General features: G+C 51.5%; 1 protein-coding gene across 2 annotated transcripts in view; it reads left to right on the top strand.

The window, feature by feature from the left end:
* Nucleotides 1-3,211: 3,211 nt before the first annotated feature.
* The window catches only part of ESYT2 (extended synaptotagmin 2), a 49,968-nt gene continuing 36,276 nt past the window's right edge, over nucleotides 3,212-16,903 (top strand). Inside the window, exon 1 of one of the 2 annotated variants that reach the window (XM_045837777.1) lies at nucleotides 3,212-3,660. In XM_045837777.1, the coding sequence (XP_045693733.1) occupies nucleotides 3,349-3,660 (312 nt within the window). In that variant the 5' untranslated portion in view covers nucleotides 3,212-3,348. The remainder of the gene's footprint in view (nucleotides 3,661-16,903) is intronic. The other variant, XM_045837778.1, reaches the window with a different exon arrangement.

The raw sequence follows: 16,903 nt of genomic DNA, 5'->3' as shown, positions 1-16,903 counted from the left end.
GTTTATATTTTTTCATTCCAGCCCCTACCAATCCATCCTGCATGGCAGCCAGTCATCAGGCACATGAATCTATTGTCACTCCCTGCTTCTATCTCTTGCATCACCAAACAGAGAAATCTAGAGTCACCCGAATGCACTGTAATCACAGGCTTGGCAAATGTTTCCTCTTTCTCACTTTTCCCCCCTCCCCAACATACTTGCCAAATAAACGTCTATAGAGGAAGCTCAAAACAATCTCTCATTAGACTTCTTAAAATGATTATTTTATAAATAACTCCTTTGCCAATCAATTACATTTTCTCCTGTAATATCATCTTCATTTAGATGACTTACTGAGGCGACGGAGAAGGGTCATTTCTGCAGTAGGCCAACGGATGACTGTCAGGGTCAGCTGTTTTCTTAGTTGACAGAATGACAGTGGTTAATTTGAGGTCATGGGAACTACAGAGTGCTAGAGATAGAAAGCTAAAAAACACAGTGTGTACTTGCTAAGAGAAAGAAGTATGCAGACAACTGTTAAATAATCTGAACAAGAGGCAGAGTGCCTCCCACCTATACAGTGAATCCTCTGTAGAGGTATTGGGGTTGCAGCTGGGACAGGGAGGGGTAGAAGAGGTGGCTGGGACAGTTGATAAGGGCCAGACTTAGGCAGGAAGGGATCTGAAACCAAGCAGAAGGGATTGAACCTAAACAGAAGGCAGCACTTTTCTCTGAAGACAAAGGATGAGAGCAGAGGCTGCAACTTCAGCTTTGTTCTAGAACGCACACAATGATGCTTTTCTTTCCTCTGAGAAAGCAGAGGTTTTCATTACAGAGTTGTCTGCACAGAAGGGAAGAAAAGAAGTAACATGAGGTCACAGGAGAATGAGGGGTATAAGGAATAAAACACCAGTGAGAACCAAAGAACTGAGTTGCACCTGTTATTAGACTCAGTGCAGAGAGATGTGTTCTACTTTGCTGATGTGATCAAATACAGGGAAGTGGGCTCACAAGGGCAGCTGGGGCTGGGAGGCTGATTGGTGTATACCATGGACACTTCTCCCACATATTTTACGTCCCTAAGCCTGCATGTCAAATACTTTATCGCAGACATGCAGGATTTCTTATGTGGCTTGTGTTCACACAGTCTTTATCTGTAGGATGTGATTCTACAGCTCTTCAGGGCAAGGCTCATGCTCCTTCCTGGGTTAACAAGCAGTTACTTGTTGTGAGATCATAAGTTAGCCATGAGTGAGGGTGGCTCCTGAACAGTAAGCTGTTACAGGAAGAGGGTTGACACCATTTTACAGGGGTGGGCAAAAGGAGGTTTACAGTTGTTCACGTGGAAAATAATAATTAATAACTACTAATAAAAGAACAAACTGTTTCACTTACTCAAAACTGTAAGCCCAGTTTTGCCCAAGCCCTGTAATTACAGCTTACATAATGTAGTTTGGTAAAGAATAAGAAAGACAAAACCACTTTCTTTTTGAGATTTTGTGTCCTCCACCTAAGTTGAGCGTTCTAAACCCTAGAACAAGGGTTTTGAGATACACACTTATGTCTCCATAGCAACATACACATATGCATACATAATTGCATACAGACTCATAGATGAGGAGAGGAGAGAGGTATGTGTGTTCATTCAGCACCTGTTGTGCCAGGCACAGTGCCAGCCTGAGGATGTGGTGGTAAACATAACACAATGATTGCACTCAAGGAAATTAATTCCCAGTGGAATTATTAGAGTTTCCCAAAGTGACTGATGCACACAAACGTGTCCCCAACATCCAGGTGAATTAAGTCTGATTCCTCCAGCCTAACAGCTGATTGCAGCTTAGTCTGTAGTTGGCAGTCCTCTTCACCTCACACAGCAAATGGTGTGCGGAACATCGCTTTCATCCTGAAGACGCCAGGCTTTGTCCCTGCAGCTACTGCAATATGGCAGGGAAGAACAGATGTCAACCAAGAACTCAAAAAACATTAAGCATGCTATATTTCTCTTCTATAGTCCCTGACCTTCCTAAAGGTGGTAATTCAAGGCTACCAGTAACAAAATTTGAAGAGTAAGGCGGGAGCGGGGGAAACTAGGCCTATCCATATAAATTTAATTAAAATTTCCTTGGAATTTATTGAATATACTGAAAAAAAGTTAACTGGAAATTACTGATTGAGTTTCCTGGAAAATAAAGTGATCAGGGCTGTTGTGTTTCTCAGAAATCACAAGCAAGAGCTAAGCGAGTCCTCCCAGCATCGAGTGGGCCAGGACTGGCCAGGGCGTGAACCTCTTTCGCAGGAGCACATCCTGCCCTGAGTCGCCTCGCACACACGTTCTCTGCGCCGAAATTCCTGCATTTCACATACACCTAAAGGGGACCCATCCAGTTTGTGTTTATTTCATCTCTAAGATAGCTGCGATTTCCAAAACGAAACACATCTTCACGCTGTGGCGTCATCGGCACGACGAGAGCTTTTTGGCACTGCACTATCACTCACTCAGGAGCGTGTTTGGTTTGGTTTTTGTTAACATGTTAAAAGTATATCAAACAGCAACTTCCCAAACTCGGCAAGTGTTTGCAATATGCAGGAGCGCGCACTTCTGGTTCCACACCAGCCCTCCAGAGCCACGCCTTCGGCCGGATTCCCCCATTGCCCCGATGGCCAGAGGCACACGACAGAGCCGCCCCAACGGCCAGCACCGCTCCGCAGCCAGGACCGAACTGGCCTCTGCCACACCACCAGCCCCACCAGGCCTCACGCCCCGCGGGCCACCGCCCAGGAACCCAGCGCAGAGCAGCCACACGCAGGCCCCGCCCACTTCCAGGGGCTGGTCCCCCAGCCCCCTCCACCAGAGGACCGAGACGGCCAGCCCGGCCCGCCCCGTGGGAGTAGGTGCCCAGAGCCCAGGACCGCGCCCAGCAGCTCCAGGAGCGCCCACCCCGCCCAACTTGAAGACGTCCTCGCCGACCCCGCCCACTCCCGCCTCAGCCTTCGCCCCGCCCACCGCGGCGATGGCGTCACATACAAGCCCCGCCTACCTTTGGGAGCGACGAGTCCGGAGGCCCGGACAGCACCAGGTTGCTGCCTGAGTACCCACCACGCCCCGCGCAATGACGTCAACACCGGACACGCCCACCCCGTCGAGGACGCTACACAGCAGCCCCGCCCACCCAGAACCCAGCCGCGCCCAGACAACTCCGGCTCGCGACTCCGCCTCGCCCGCCCTGCGCACTGACGTCGTACGCCGCCCGCGGGCGGAAGCGCGGGCGGGCTCTAGCGGCGGCTCCGTCCCCTCGGAGGGACGCAGGAGCGCGGGTTGAGGCTGCTCGGCGGAGCGGGACGCGCTCGCAGCGCGGCTGGGCGCTGGCGATGACCGACGCCGGGGCCCCGGGACCTGAGGCCGGCGCTGCGCGGGCCGAGCCGGCCGGCGCGGCGCTGAGCGTGGACGTGGCGGGGCTGCTGGTGCAGCTGGCGCGCAGCTTCGCGCTGCTGCTGCCGGTGTACGCGCTCGGCTACCTGGGCCTGAGTTTCAGCTGGGTGCTGCTGGCGCTCGGGCTGCTCGTGTGGTGCCGGCGGAGCCGCGGCCTCAAAGCCACCCGCCTGTGCCGCGCCCTGGCGCTGCTGGAGGACGAGGAGCGCGCGGTGCGCTTGGGGGTGCGCGCCTGCGACCTGCCCGCCTGGGTGAGTGCGGGCGCCGGCCCCGCCCCGGCCCCTCTCCCGTCCCCGCCCCGACCCCCGAGCCCGCTCCGAGCCCCATTTGTGCCCAGGTCCGGCGTGCGCGCCTGCGACCTCCCGGCCTGCGTGAGCGAGGGGCGCGGACCCCGCCCCGGACCCAGTCGGGTGCCCCGGCTTACCTGCCGGGGCCACTGAGCGCGCCGCCCGGCCCTCCCACCACGCCTACCTGTCCGGTCGGGCGTGCAGCCAGCTCCGCGACGGACCCCACTGCGCCTGGCTCAGGTGTCCGCCCCGCCCTGCCCCGCCCTTGCCTACCTGTCCAGGTCGCGTGTCTGCGCCGCTGTCAGCCCCCGCCCGCCCGCCCGCCCACCCTCGTGGGGTGTCCTGACCGCCGCCAGCCTGCCCCGGCCCCCCGCCCCCGGCCGGTGCGGCGTCAGGTCCGGGTCTCTGTCGGCGCGCCCGGCCACCCGGGGCCCGAGTCCTCGCCTCCGCCGCGCAGGCCGCCGGCCCCCTGGGCCCCCACCGTCCGCGTCGCGCTAGCTCTCCGCAGCCCCCGCACCCGGCGCCTTCCCTCTCCTTCCTGCTGCTCCTGCCACGTCGCAGCCCCTCGGCTGCTGCCCTGGGCGGGGACGGGGTCGTGGCCGGGAGGCCGGTGGCACGGGAAAGGTGGGTTTCTGTCCGTGCCCGGGAGACTGGGGTGTTCCGATGAAGCGCCGCGAGGGGCGCCCCGAAGTCGCCGCTGTGAAGATCGTGGAAAGTTCGGTTTCTGCAAGCACCGCAGCAGGGCCGCACTTCGGCGTAGGGAGAGCGGGGCGCGGGGTGATGGGGGCGAGTTTTGGCGCCGCCGCGCCGACTGGAGCAGTCGGGGGACGGACCGCTCGGTGTTCGCCGCGGGCGCTGCTCTGCGTCACTTCTTCAGGCCGAAGGGCCTCCGGCCCCCGCGCCCCGCGGCGTTCTCGGCCGGGCTCGCGGCGTCGCGGGCTCAGCCTCGCAGGAAGTCGGTCTCCGAGATAAGCGGTGCTCCCTCTCACAGGCTGGGCGTGCCAGCGGCCGTGCGCCCGCGGACGAGCGCGGGCGTGGACGCGCCTGGGCGGGGCAGGTGGGAAACCACAGCCCCCAGCGGAGACGCCCTCGCGGGGCTCCCTGGAGGCGACGACGGACGGACGGACGGACGGACAGGAGCCCAGCTGGCTGGGCCTCCGGGGGGAAGCCGTCAGCTCACAGTGGGTGGGGTGGGGGAGCACAGGGTCGGGACTCAAATCTCTAGGAGCTGGAAGGAGGCCGGTGTGGGAAGGGGCGGCCCGAGTCCCCGAGTGGGAAAGGCGGGAGGACTTGCAGGTGGCGTCTCGTGTCGGCGTCCCCCCAAGTTAAAGGATGCCAGGAGGTAGCGAAATTCAGAGCGTGGGTGCATCGCCAAATCTGCCGGCGTGGTCGGGGCTGAGGTTCCCGGGAACCGGTGGGGCTCTCACAGGTACTGGGCTCCGAATTTACTGGCGACTGTCGACGGGCCAGCGACAATCCTTGCGGGGTGCGCGCTGTTTTCGCACACTAAATGGCCGGACGCAGCTGCTGCTGCTACGCCGAAGGCAGGACAAGTGCTTTTTCTGTCTTTGAACAGAATAAAAGGGTGATTGGCCAAAGATTCTCTTCCTAGGTTTCTCTTCCCTGTGACTTAAACTGATGGACCATGATGTTCATCCCATGGAGACAGGAATTTATATTTTCTCCAAAGTTTTCCACCCGTTTGTTCATAATTTCTCTCTGTACTCATACCCTGCATAGACATACTTACACATGCCTGCATGGCTTAGAGAGCTTCTGGACGGCTTCATGTGCATCTGGACAGTGGTCACATCCAAGAAAGGCACTAGGAGTCTGGGGTTTGAGGGAGATGATTCTATACCTTTTTACACATTTTAATGGTGCTTGACACAGTTTTTATACTTTGTTAATTTATCATACCCATGTGTTATTGTCATGATAAGACCAGTGGACTATATAGAAGAGTGTGCTATTTCGCTTCAGCCAGGGAGCAAAGCAACAGTAGAAGAAGCCATTTGTAAGAAAAGTTAAGATTTTTCTATTAGTATTTTGATTCTTACAGTACCTGTTTAGGCTCATGGGGTTCTGAACTTTGGGCTGGTATTTTTCTTTGAATGAGATGAGGTCTTTCCAGAAAGTATCCAGCCATGCAACATGAAAGACAGACATTTATTAAAGAAGATACAAGATATAAGAAACAATGTACACAGGACAATGATGCTTCAGTCCCCTTCAAAGTAGGCACCTTGGGACTGCACATGGTTCTCCTAGTTGCTATCAGCTGCCCCGTCATATTTTCCTGAATCTCATTGATGGTCTGAAGGCTCTTCCGCTTCACAGGTGATTTTAGTTTGGGGAAAAGCCAGAAGTCTCGGGGAGCCAAATCTGGGCTGTAGTGGGGCTGATCACCTGGGCAATTTGATGTTTCTCCAAAACACTCTGCACGAGACGTGATGCATGAGCAGGCTTGTTGTGAGGAAGCTGCCAATCACCAGTCGTCCACAGCTGCAGCCTCTGAATCATGAAAATAGTTTCTGCAGAGGAATGTTCAAGTTTAATGGAAATTTTTGTTAATTTTAAAAGGTTTTATTTATTTATTTTTAGAGAGGGAAGGGAAGGAGAAAGAGAGAGAGAGAGAAACATCAGTGCGTGGTTGCTGGGGGCCGTGGCCTGCCATGTAGGCATGTGCCCTGACTGGGAATCGAACCTTTGATGCCTGGTTTGCAGCCCGCACCCAATCCACTGAGCTACGCCAGCCAGGGCCAAGTTTAATGGAAAATTTGATGCGGATTTGTTGCTCTACTTGCTCATTTTGAACGTGACAGCCACACAGTACACATGCTCACACAACAGCATCTACTGTCCCCACTGACTACTACAATGAAGTTGTCATTGTTCACACATGCACACTCCAGTCCACGCTCCTTGGCTGCCAGGTCACACCCATGCCCTGCAAACCATTCTCGTTACAATAACGGTGGCCGGGCTCCTTCCTTACAGACCTCCTGTTTATACACATTTGCTTCATGTGTGTAACAGCCGTGAGTCAGAGCAGGGCTGGAAGCAGAGGAAAAGATGAACTCAGGTACCCACTTCCCACCCCACTTTTGGATATGTTCACTTACAGTTTTTTTAATTCCTACTTATTCAAGTAAAAATGTACAGTGGATATGAAAAATGAGATATTAAAGAATATTATTAATACTTTGAGAAAAGTATATATGGTTTTGAGTTAACACTACTAGGATATGAGAAATACTTCTCACTTAACATGTGATGAATCTGTAAGACTTTGGTCCTGCAGCTCTAATGTAAACTGTGTTGTTATTCATTCTTCACTCTTTTTTTTTTTCTCTTCACAAATGGAAAAGGCCTGGCAGGTTTGGCTGATGGACTGAGGACTGACTTTTTTGTTGGACTAGTGTTTAACTGGGCCCTGTAAACTTAAGACTATGGGTGAAGAGTATTCTTGAGTTTTTGTAGAGATACATAAGAACAGTTTTCTATTGCTATTTTCATTTATTTGAAAAATTAGAACCTGGTAGGGTGAAGTCTGTCAGTTTGGGTCTGGTTTTTCTTCTGCCAGTAAATGCTAATGCTATGGCTCCAAATAAGTAGAGTCCCAAACCTGTCCTATACATTATTAATGTTACTCATCTGTTTTGACAGTTGGTCTTTTGTTACTCTAATACTTTGATAATTGAGATTTAATGCTGTCGATACTATCGTGTCCAAGTTTTTCTTTGGGGAGAGCTGTCTTCTTATCCTGGTTCTGGGAAGTTCAGGAGAATTTAACTGTAGCCAAAATTTAATGTATACTCTAAGAACCAAATGAACACAAGAAAAGAATACACTGTGGCCTCATATAACAAAGGGCAAATGTTTGCTTTTATTCTCAGTGTTAATCATTGACTTAGACTTTATGGAAATTGTGTGAGGACTTGTAACAACGTAGTTGGTATAGCTAAATCAGGAAGCACAGCTCAGCTATTTTAAACCATGGTTGCAACTTTAGCACTTAGATCCTAGCGAGATTATGTGCTTTGTGAAAAGGTTAGCTGACTGGGAAGGGGTTATGGATGCTCTTTGTTCATTTGTTTTTAAGGTTTTATTTTATTTTTAGAGAAAGGGGAAGGGATGGAGAGAGAGGGAGAGACACATGGATGTGAGAGAGAAGGTTGCCTCTCACACGCACCCTGACCGGGGACTGAACCCACAACTCAGGCATGTGCCCTGACTGCACTCAACCCGGGAGACTTTGCTGTGTGGGACAGCGCCCAACCGGCCGAGCCACCCCGGTCAGGGCAGGGTGGGCGCTCTTTGCTGCTGCTGGGTTTCAGAGAGGGACTGGCTGTGAGTGTGATGTTGCTTGGGCCATGTGGTCTGGAAGCTGCATTCAGTCAGAAGAGCGCAGCCCAAAGTTGCTCAACATAAGCAGTGAATACCTGATTTTTAGTTTAAACTAAAAAATGATTTGAATTTAGGGTACCTGCATTCATCAGTTGTGTGCATGGGTTTGGGTAGTACCTACTTCTGTTTCATTGGACTGGTAGCCTCACTTTACATTTCCACGTGGGAGAACATAAAGCTAGGACTAAATATATGAACTGAGAATATGTGTAACATTTATATTAAATTAACACATTACATGAAATTTACAAAATCTAGATATCAATCTTGTGAAGGACCTACTATGAAAAACCAACTAGTAATTTAGTGTTCTTGTTAGGCCTTGTGATTGTCCTATTTTGGGGGGGTAAGTTTTTATGATTTCTACATTGTTTGCAACATTTAACTTTGAATAATATTGCAGATGTTGTGAATATACTAAAAACCATTGAACTGTATACTTTAAATGACTGAATTGTATAGTATTTGAATTATATCTCAATAGCACTGTTAAAAATATTATAGACATTAGATTTCTTTTGAAAATAAAGGAGTGGAGCCCTGGCTGGTATGGCTCAGTGGACTGAGTGCTGGCCTGTGAACCAAAGGGTCCCCTGTGTGATTCCCAGTCAGGGCACAGGTCAGGACTGCTGTCCAGGTCCCCAGTAGGGCATGCACAAATGACAAAAGTGAACAAGGAAATATTTTTACCTCACTGCTGTTACTTTAAACATTGTTATTATATAGGCCAACCAAACAAATTCTAATTGAAAAACTATAGAAATCATGCTTTGTAGATATAAACGGCCTAAATGTGTGTTTTCTGTGAGTTACTGTAAACTCTTACCTTTGATTTAAGGTTATCAGTACATACTTATGTCTGTTTGAGAAATTTAGCTTACAGATTGGTTTTATATTAGATACATTCTAATAAAGCATGATTTTAGGATGTACTGTTTATGGTTTTCCATTTTGTTATGTTTTGTTTCCACATTATCTTTTTTAGTTCCCACAACTACCGTGTTGTGCCATGTATAATGTGCACCCATGTTTTTGTGCATGTTATACATAGGCTTATTATACCCATTATTATACCCATGTGTAATGTGCACCCTTATTTTTCCCTCAAAAATTGGGGCACACAGTTTGCATTAAACATAGCAAAAATACGGTATGCTGGCTCAGCTGAATTTTCTCCCTGCATGTGAAGATCCAAGGAGGGTAAGGGGTCATCCTGCTCTCTCATGTGTCCTCTCTGGCAGGTGGATAAGGGCAGGGTGTGCTGCCCCCGCCCCGGGCCCTGGTGGATCAGAGAGAAGATGGGAGGGGCTATCTGACAGGGAGCGCGGAGACGTATTTGCGGACAGTTAAGAACAGAAGGACAGGACACTCTGCTCAGCGGGAACAGTGGACTAAAGCCCAGGATTGGGAAATTGGGGGCAGGTTCCAGGCGGAAGCTCAGAGCCCAGTAGGGCAGGAGTGCCCCGTCTGGAGGGAGAGGTAGGGGAGGGATGGAAGGCTACACAAGGCTTGACACACTCTGGACCAGGGCTGAGGAGTGGCTGTGCTCAGACTGGGGCCTGTGTCCTTGGGACGACCTCCCCCCTCACCGGACCGCCCTGGGCCTGAGCATAGAAACTGCTCTTGAGGTGTGGGGTGCTTGGGGAGTGGAGGAGGGAGAGGTGGTGATGTGTCCAAACCTAAGCATGTGAAATGAGATGATGGAAACTCCTGTGCTGTGCAGGGGAGTGCTCATCTCCCTTCAGTTGCCAAAACTTGGCAGCCAAGGCTGCTGCTGGATTGCGGTGCTGCACACCATTACGGTAGCTGGAGTACCGTCCACACTCTGCCAGCACACTGTTCTCTTCTGCTGGTAAAGACCCGTGCTGTTCCTTAGACACTGAGTCACCTCCTGTTCTTCTGGAATCGGGCGGGGCCCAGCTCTTACATAAACAGTGTCAGTAGTTGTCTTTTTCATGGGAATGTTTTTCCACCCAGCATGTTTTGTCTGTAAGTTTCCTCTTGGTCTTTCTGTCATTGAGTTTTCTTCATTCATTTTTCTTTACTGTCACAAAAATCCTGTAAAATTTTTGAAGAAAACCATTTATTTTGGTGAGTTTTTCCTACAGTAGAGCACATTTTAGGGAAGTAGTGCCACTTACGTGCAGGGATTAAAAAGCAGCCTCTATTGATTCATCTGTTTCTCAGCCAGCATGTCTGAGCCCTCGCCACATTCCGGGTGTCGTGACAGGTGCCAGGGGTGCCGGCGTGAGCAAGACGAGGTCTTCAACCCAAGAATTTACTGGCTGGTAATAGCACAAACCTATTTATAGCACTCATTTTAGTCATCGTATACCTTGATAGTGTTTCAAAATTAAACTAATACATACTCATTGTTTTTAATCCAGGGAAACCATTTGCTCAGGAACATGTGGTTTAAGATGAAAAGTTTTCTAGACGCATAACAGCGTGTGGAAACAGGAAAGGCAGCCCTTCCTTAGGCCTTCCCCTTGGTGCAGTGGTATGACTGGGAGCACTTTGTGTACTCAGAATAGCTCAACTCTTCAAACCAATCTACTTTAAAGCAAAGGTTTTTACTGATGAAGATGAACACTTTTGTGGGGCTTGCAGATCGCGCTGAGCCTAAAAGTGCGAATGCGTGCTTTGCCCCCTCTGCCTGCGTTGTGACGGCGAGTTTCCTGAGGGACTGACCCTCTGAGACCTGGCTCTTACCTGGTGCATTTGTGACGGGCCACAGCGGGTGCTCTGGGCGGTGGGTCCCTGCAGAGCTCCGGCACATCCTGAGGGCGCCCGCCCGTGTGTCAGCTGCAGTGAGTTCCTCTCAAAAAGAGCTCTATTTTCATGCCTGGGGACCAGCCCTGAGTTGGTGATAACCACACTGAAGGGCAGATGTGGAAATGCTAACTTCTCAGGGTTCTTTGCGCTCTTTTTGGTATTTGTGAAACTGTCATACGCGTTGACCTTGAAGTTCTTTCGTTTGTTCACTCAGTGAGGTTCTCCTTTCTGTTTCTAGTGAACATGCAAGTGGGTCTTTCTTTATTTCTTGTGTTACTCCTAGACAGCTTTTAAAACCATGACTTTTCTGGTATGAGAAGACTACACGCTCGTTGTAGAACATCTCACGCTTTGGGGGAAGAACACAGAGGGGCCGAGTCGCCTGCAACCCTGCTAACTGGAGGTAACCGCCGTTAGCACGCTGGTGACTTTCTGAACTTCTAATGCGTGTGGATGCACGTGCCTGTGTTACGTCCACCTCCATTAAGCATTGCATGCGGACATTGTCACTCTCCTTCAGAAATATGACTTTGCTTATTGCAATGTTAGCCATCTTACGGGAGGCCGTGTCTTATTTCAGAGATGTCTGATGGACAAATTCCAAGAATGAGATTGCTAGCTGGTATGTGCCAAGGAAAGGAAAAGCTACAGTCGAGATATGTAACTTTCTGCTCTTTTAAAGTTACGAAACATTATTTGCTTCAGCTATTTTATCAGATCTGTCCAGGTTATATGAACTATTTTTGAACTCATAAGTAGCATGATCATTTTGAGCCAAAGTCTAGCTTTGGAGAGCAGTGTTTGTTTTGAATGGCATGGTGTTGAAATTCAGGGTACATTTATCCAGATCTCCTCTCATGTAAATCAACTTCAGAAGAAAAGCTTTCCTCCCACGTGGACTCACAGCTTCAATGGCTTTTCTTCCTCTGTGCGCTGCTGAGTTGGGATATCACAGTTTTTTAACAGGAGGAATATTTTAAACTGCAGTAGCGCAGTGTCGTGGTGGACGCTTTGCAGATCGCCGAGAAGGTTCCCTGGACTGTCACTGATCTGCAGGTCCCTGGCCGTGTGACCAGTGTCAGCGCCCCAGCGCTCGAGTGGGCCCCTCCGGGTGGCAGCCTCCCACGGGAGGGCATTGCTTCGCAGGCGCACAGTCGAGAAGCAGGCTGTGCGTCTGGTGGGTGCAGGCTCCTGCCTGAGACCCCTCTCTGACCGTGTCTTCCCCCGGGTCAGCCACACCTTTTAGAGCCTTTGTTTCCTTCTCACGAGGTGGGCATTGAAATGAGCCTGCCAGTGGTGAGCTTCTGAGGCAGGAACAGGGAGAGACCCAGGGACAGGCGGACGCTGGAGCCAGACCTGGGGGGAGGGGCGGGGGAGTGGGAGTGATGCCTGCATGGCTGGTGCTGCTCCTGCATTCCCCGCGGCTGCCAGCCCCCTGCTGCCTGCATTTGAAGATTGTTAGGGTCCCAGGTCAGGTCTTTTTAGTGAACCTGTCTTGCACTTCCAGGCACAGGTGTGTGTTGATTCTTCAGATTTTCCTGAAACAAAGTTTCTCTCTAACACAAGGCTGGCAGCTCGGCTGTTCTTAGAGCGTGTGCTGCTGTTGTCCTGGTCTTGCCTCATCCGTTCTTAGTTTGTTGGTTTTTGACAAGGACCCACCACTCGTGTCTGGATCTTCTCAGGAAGGCTGGTGTTTGGGATTGATGGGGGAACCCTCCCTCAGGTGGGATTGGTGTGGGGGGTGGGGGGGGCGGGGGCCTCCCTGAGGTGGCTGGTGAGCCTGCTGAGGCTGGCCCTTTGAGCCAGGCAGGGGGTCCTTGGGGCTGCTGGCAGGACAGGCAGGGCTGTGCTGGTTGGGGCCCCTCCTGTTCACAGGGCGCACTCAGAGTTGCTGTCCTGAGGGAGCTGAATTCCCTCTTCCCTCCTTCTAAGACGATGGAAGAACTCGTCCACGGAGCCAGCCATTGCTCCGAGTCAGAGTTCTGTCTTCCCTCCCTCCATTCTCTCTTTCCTCCTTCCCTTTCTTTCTTTCTTTTTCCCCTGAGATAAATGCCTAGAGAACGATGCAGAAGTGAGCAAAGCTCAAACCCTTCTTGGAATGAGGAAGCATATGAAGAAATGAACTTGATAGACCAGTTTACCGTTGGAGGTTTAATGATACTGGGTTTCTACAGTGGTCACTTTACCCACTGTCTTCTGAGTTTTACTTAAAGGTGATTGTTAATGCTCAGGTGTAAAGATACGCATCTTTCTTCGTATTCCCCAGACACTGGTTCCCGAATGCTGGATTTGCTAGGAAGGGAACCTGTGTCTCACTGCAGCTCCCACACCTGGGGCAGGCCTGCCGTCCTCGTCCCCCTGCAGTCGGGGGGCTCAGGCTGGGTCCCTGCGGGCGTCGGTGTCTCGGACACGTCTTCGAGGGGGTGCTGGGTGACGACAGCTCCTTCATTTAATTTGAAGTTGTATGTCATTGTTTTCTAATGTTCAGAAATGGGGAACACGGTTTAGTTAGAAATTTCAGCTCTGTATAAATTTGTTCCCTCCTTTACACTCAGCGAGGTGTGACAGGGGGACTTTAGGGCCCTCCAGGTCCAGTGCCCGGACTCCCCGTGACTTTGAACAAGTGTGCTCGTTATCAGTCACGGGGAGCCCTTGGGTGTCCCAAGGGCTGCTGGGAGGGGGCGGTGGGGGCCGTGTGCAGAGTGCCGGGCCTGCCCCGGACGTTCTGTCTTTGAATATTTGGTTTAACTTTCTCCTAAACAAAACGACTTCGGTAATGTCAACACCCTAGAGCCCCAGCTATGCCTCTGTTCTTTTTAAAGATAAGGTTAAAACGGGGTTTCTTGGGTAGTGTCAACTCTTAAAAATAATCAAAGCTTGGACAATCAAACAATGATTATTTCTAGTTTGTGGAGACAGTATAAACACTTACAAAAACTTGTTTTATAACTGGACTTATAAAGGAGATTTAGTGGAGGGTGTTGCTTGTTTTTTATTTTTAGTTGAAAGATTAAGACTGGAAACCAAACGATATGTGTTCGTGCATTCCTATATGACTTAGGAACATGTTTTCTATTTTCCCAGTCTTTCTCTGTGATGTTTTTCCTACTTTAAATTCTGTTTTGCGGAACCTAAGCAAATGTTTATGAATATGTATTAGTGAGAAGCAGATTTTCAGCTCAGTGAACAGAATTAAAATTTGGCAAATTTTAATAAGCAAAACAGATTTGCTTTCTTCAATTTTGGTACACTCTTTCTTTGGCACCTTGAAGTAATCACTTCAAAATTAGAAACCTCGGAACTGTTGAGTGCCTCGCCATTCCACCACTGGGAGCTGGCTCGACCTTCCACCTCCGCCCTCCGCGTCAGTTTCGCAGTGGGAGCCAGTGTTCTCGTGTCAGGGCCTTATGCGTGCAGGCGGCTCCCGTGCCCCTTTCCCCGGGGGGTTCCAGCATGGGTCGGGGGCCTGCGGAGGAGCACCTCCTCCGCTGCTGGCCCTGCGTCCTTTCTCCGCCGGGAGCTCCGGGAGGGACGCCTTGCCTGTGGCGTGAAGTCACGCCCCTTCGCCCGCTGGCCTCGACCTGGACCTGCCCTTCAGCTTTATCGTTCCCGCTCCTGCCGTCACCTCATCCAGCCAGAGTCCGCTGCAAACCCCATTACTATCGTCTCTTAGGGTGTTCCCTGTTCCCTGCACGGCAAACCCCGCTGACTCTCTCACACCCGCCTCGTCTCACTCCCTGCCTCCTCCCCGAGCCTCTCAGGGGCCCTTTCCAGGCAGCACCAGGCCCTGCCCCGGCCCCCCGCTTCCCCGCTCCCGGCTGGCGGCCACACCTCTCCGGGCCAGCCCCTGCAGCCCACCGCGGTCCACCAGCCACGAGCCGCCCGCGGACAGGAGGGTGGCCAGCGCGCACCGCACCCCTAGCTCTGGGCGCAGAGTCAGACCCACGTAACTGCCCCGAAGAGTCTCTCCAGCCTGTGGCGCAGGAGGAAGAGTCCGCACACGTGCAGTGGGCTGAGGAGCAGCCCAGCGGCGGCGCGAGTGCGGGGCAGGGTCAGAAGTGCCCCCAGCCTCGCCGCGTTCCCCTTCCGCCGCGCGACGCTGGGCGGGGACGCTGCTCTGCCACCTGCAGTCACACTCCCCAGGGGAGTCACGGGGCCGGGGCGCTTTGCCAGAGAGAAACCACCGATGTGTGGCGTCCCTCTGGCTTTCAGGGCTGCGGGCGGGTGGGAATCGGCCGCACCCGGCAGACCTGACCCGGGGACCGGGCAGTGACCACAGAGAGAGCCGCTGCGTTAGAGACGCAGCCGTGGTCACTTGGGAACGTGTCCCGCAGGCGTCATCGTGTCGTGTCTCATCAGCGTAGTTACACTTTGCCTTTAAAGCTGATGTGTCAGGAAATCGTCCTTCCAAGTCAGATCTGGAGTAGATCACTTACGTTGTAAGAGAGTCTGGTTTCCAGTGTGGTTAAAATAGAGTTAATTTATGAAAATTCTATCTTCACGGAATTTTAGAGTTGTTCATTGTGTAAGAATAGTGCTGTTAGAAAATTCTTAGCTTTATCTTAAATTACAGTAGTAACCAGAGAAGTAGTTTATGCTTCGTGAAGAAATTCAAACAAACAGAATTACGGAGGAAAACATCAAAGCCTCATCGCCTCCTTGTTATACTAGTTCCATATGTGTTCCTAGTAGACTTTTTCTGCATTTATAAACATGTGCGGCATACAAGTATGTTTATATACAAACATGCATGCTGTGTTTTAATAATATGTGGCCTCTGTTAATAAATTTTTGTGGATTTGAAAATCTGGCAATGTCTTATATTAACAGACAGTAATTCCTTGTAATTTATGAAAAATTTAACCCTGGCTGGTGTAGCTCAGTGGATTGAGCACGGGCTGCAAACCAAAGCATCACAGGTTCGATTCCCAGCCAGGGCACATGCCTGGGTTGGAGGCCACGGCCCCCAACAACCACACATTGATGCTTCTCTCCTTCTCCCTCCCTTCCCTCTCTAAAAATAAATAAGTAAAGTCGTTAAAAAAGAATTTAATGGAAAATAGAAGCAAATGCCATCACTTGATGGTACTTGCACATTGTGGATTTGGTACTGTGCACTGACCTGAAAACACAGGGACTCACACTTACTGGCCACTTGGTGAGGTAGGTGGCATGTCCTGGGTGGACAGAAGTTCTCTGGCGCTGGGACGGTGGGAGAGGGGCCGCCGAGGCGGCCGTACGGTTCTGAGAGTCGGACCCTGACTCTGGCTGTGTGGCTCTAGGCAGACCTCCATTGTAAGGCCGAGTTCCGACTTTCCTCGTGCATGCCATTTCACGCGGGGACAGCGGTGGCCGTGTGGGGGGATGGGCGTGCGGGGGCCTGCAGGGGACTGCGCTCTGCAGCCCCCGGCCGAGCCACCGAGGGGCAGCCCGGTGTGAGTGGAGGGCGACTGGATTCCTCGCCCCGACCACACGCTTGTCTCTCCTGCCCTGTGCGCTCCGGCCCTGAGGTAAACAGTTTCCTAGAGTTCGTGTTAATTTTTTAAAAGGTTTTTCAAGCCTATTTTGTACATACACACTTCCCTTCCCCTCTTCTGAGGTGAAGGGTGGCCAGTCGTACATGGTTTTCTCCATCTGTGTTTTCTCTTTACAACAGACCCCGGGAGCCATTCCGCAGCCTCGTCCCAATGACCCCGGGAATCGGGGTCAGGCAGCTCCTCCCCGCTCCTCCTCTGGCTGTGCCGTGCTTCCTCGAGGGAGGGCCCTGCCGGTCCGCCGCTGGTGGCCCTTCAGTTGTCTCTGGTCTTCACAGTTACAGACGGCACTGCACTCGTCGTTTCTCACTTTTGTGTCTGTTTCTATGATCGTGTCTCAGAAATGGGATCGCTGGGTCACAGGGTGAATGCACATGGAGTTTGACATTCTTACTTAATTATCCTGACCCTTTCGTGGGAAGGAGTGCGAATACCGAGTAAAAACCAGTCTTTAAATCCTTCTCTTCTCAGTCGTGGGTGAAATGCTG

Source organism: Phyllostomus hastatus, unplaced genomic scaffold (assembly GCF_019186645.2).
Source record: "Phyllostomus hastatus isolate PE091 unplaced genomic scaffold, TTU_PhHast_1.1 phas_contig_244, whole genome shotgun sequence".
In the NCBI taxonomy this organism is placed as follows: Eukaryota; Metazoa; Chordata; class Mammalia; order Chiroptera; family Phyllostomidae; genus Phyllostomus; species Phyllostomus hastatus.
Note: the sequence above shows the minus strand (reverse complement) of the source record. Positions and strands in the feature narration are given on the sequence as shown.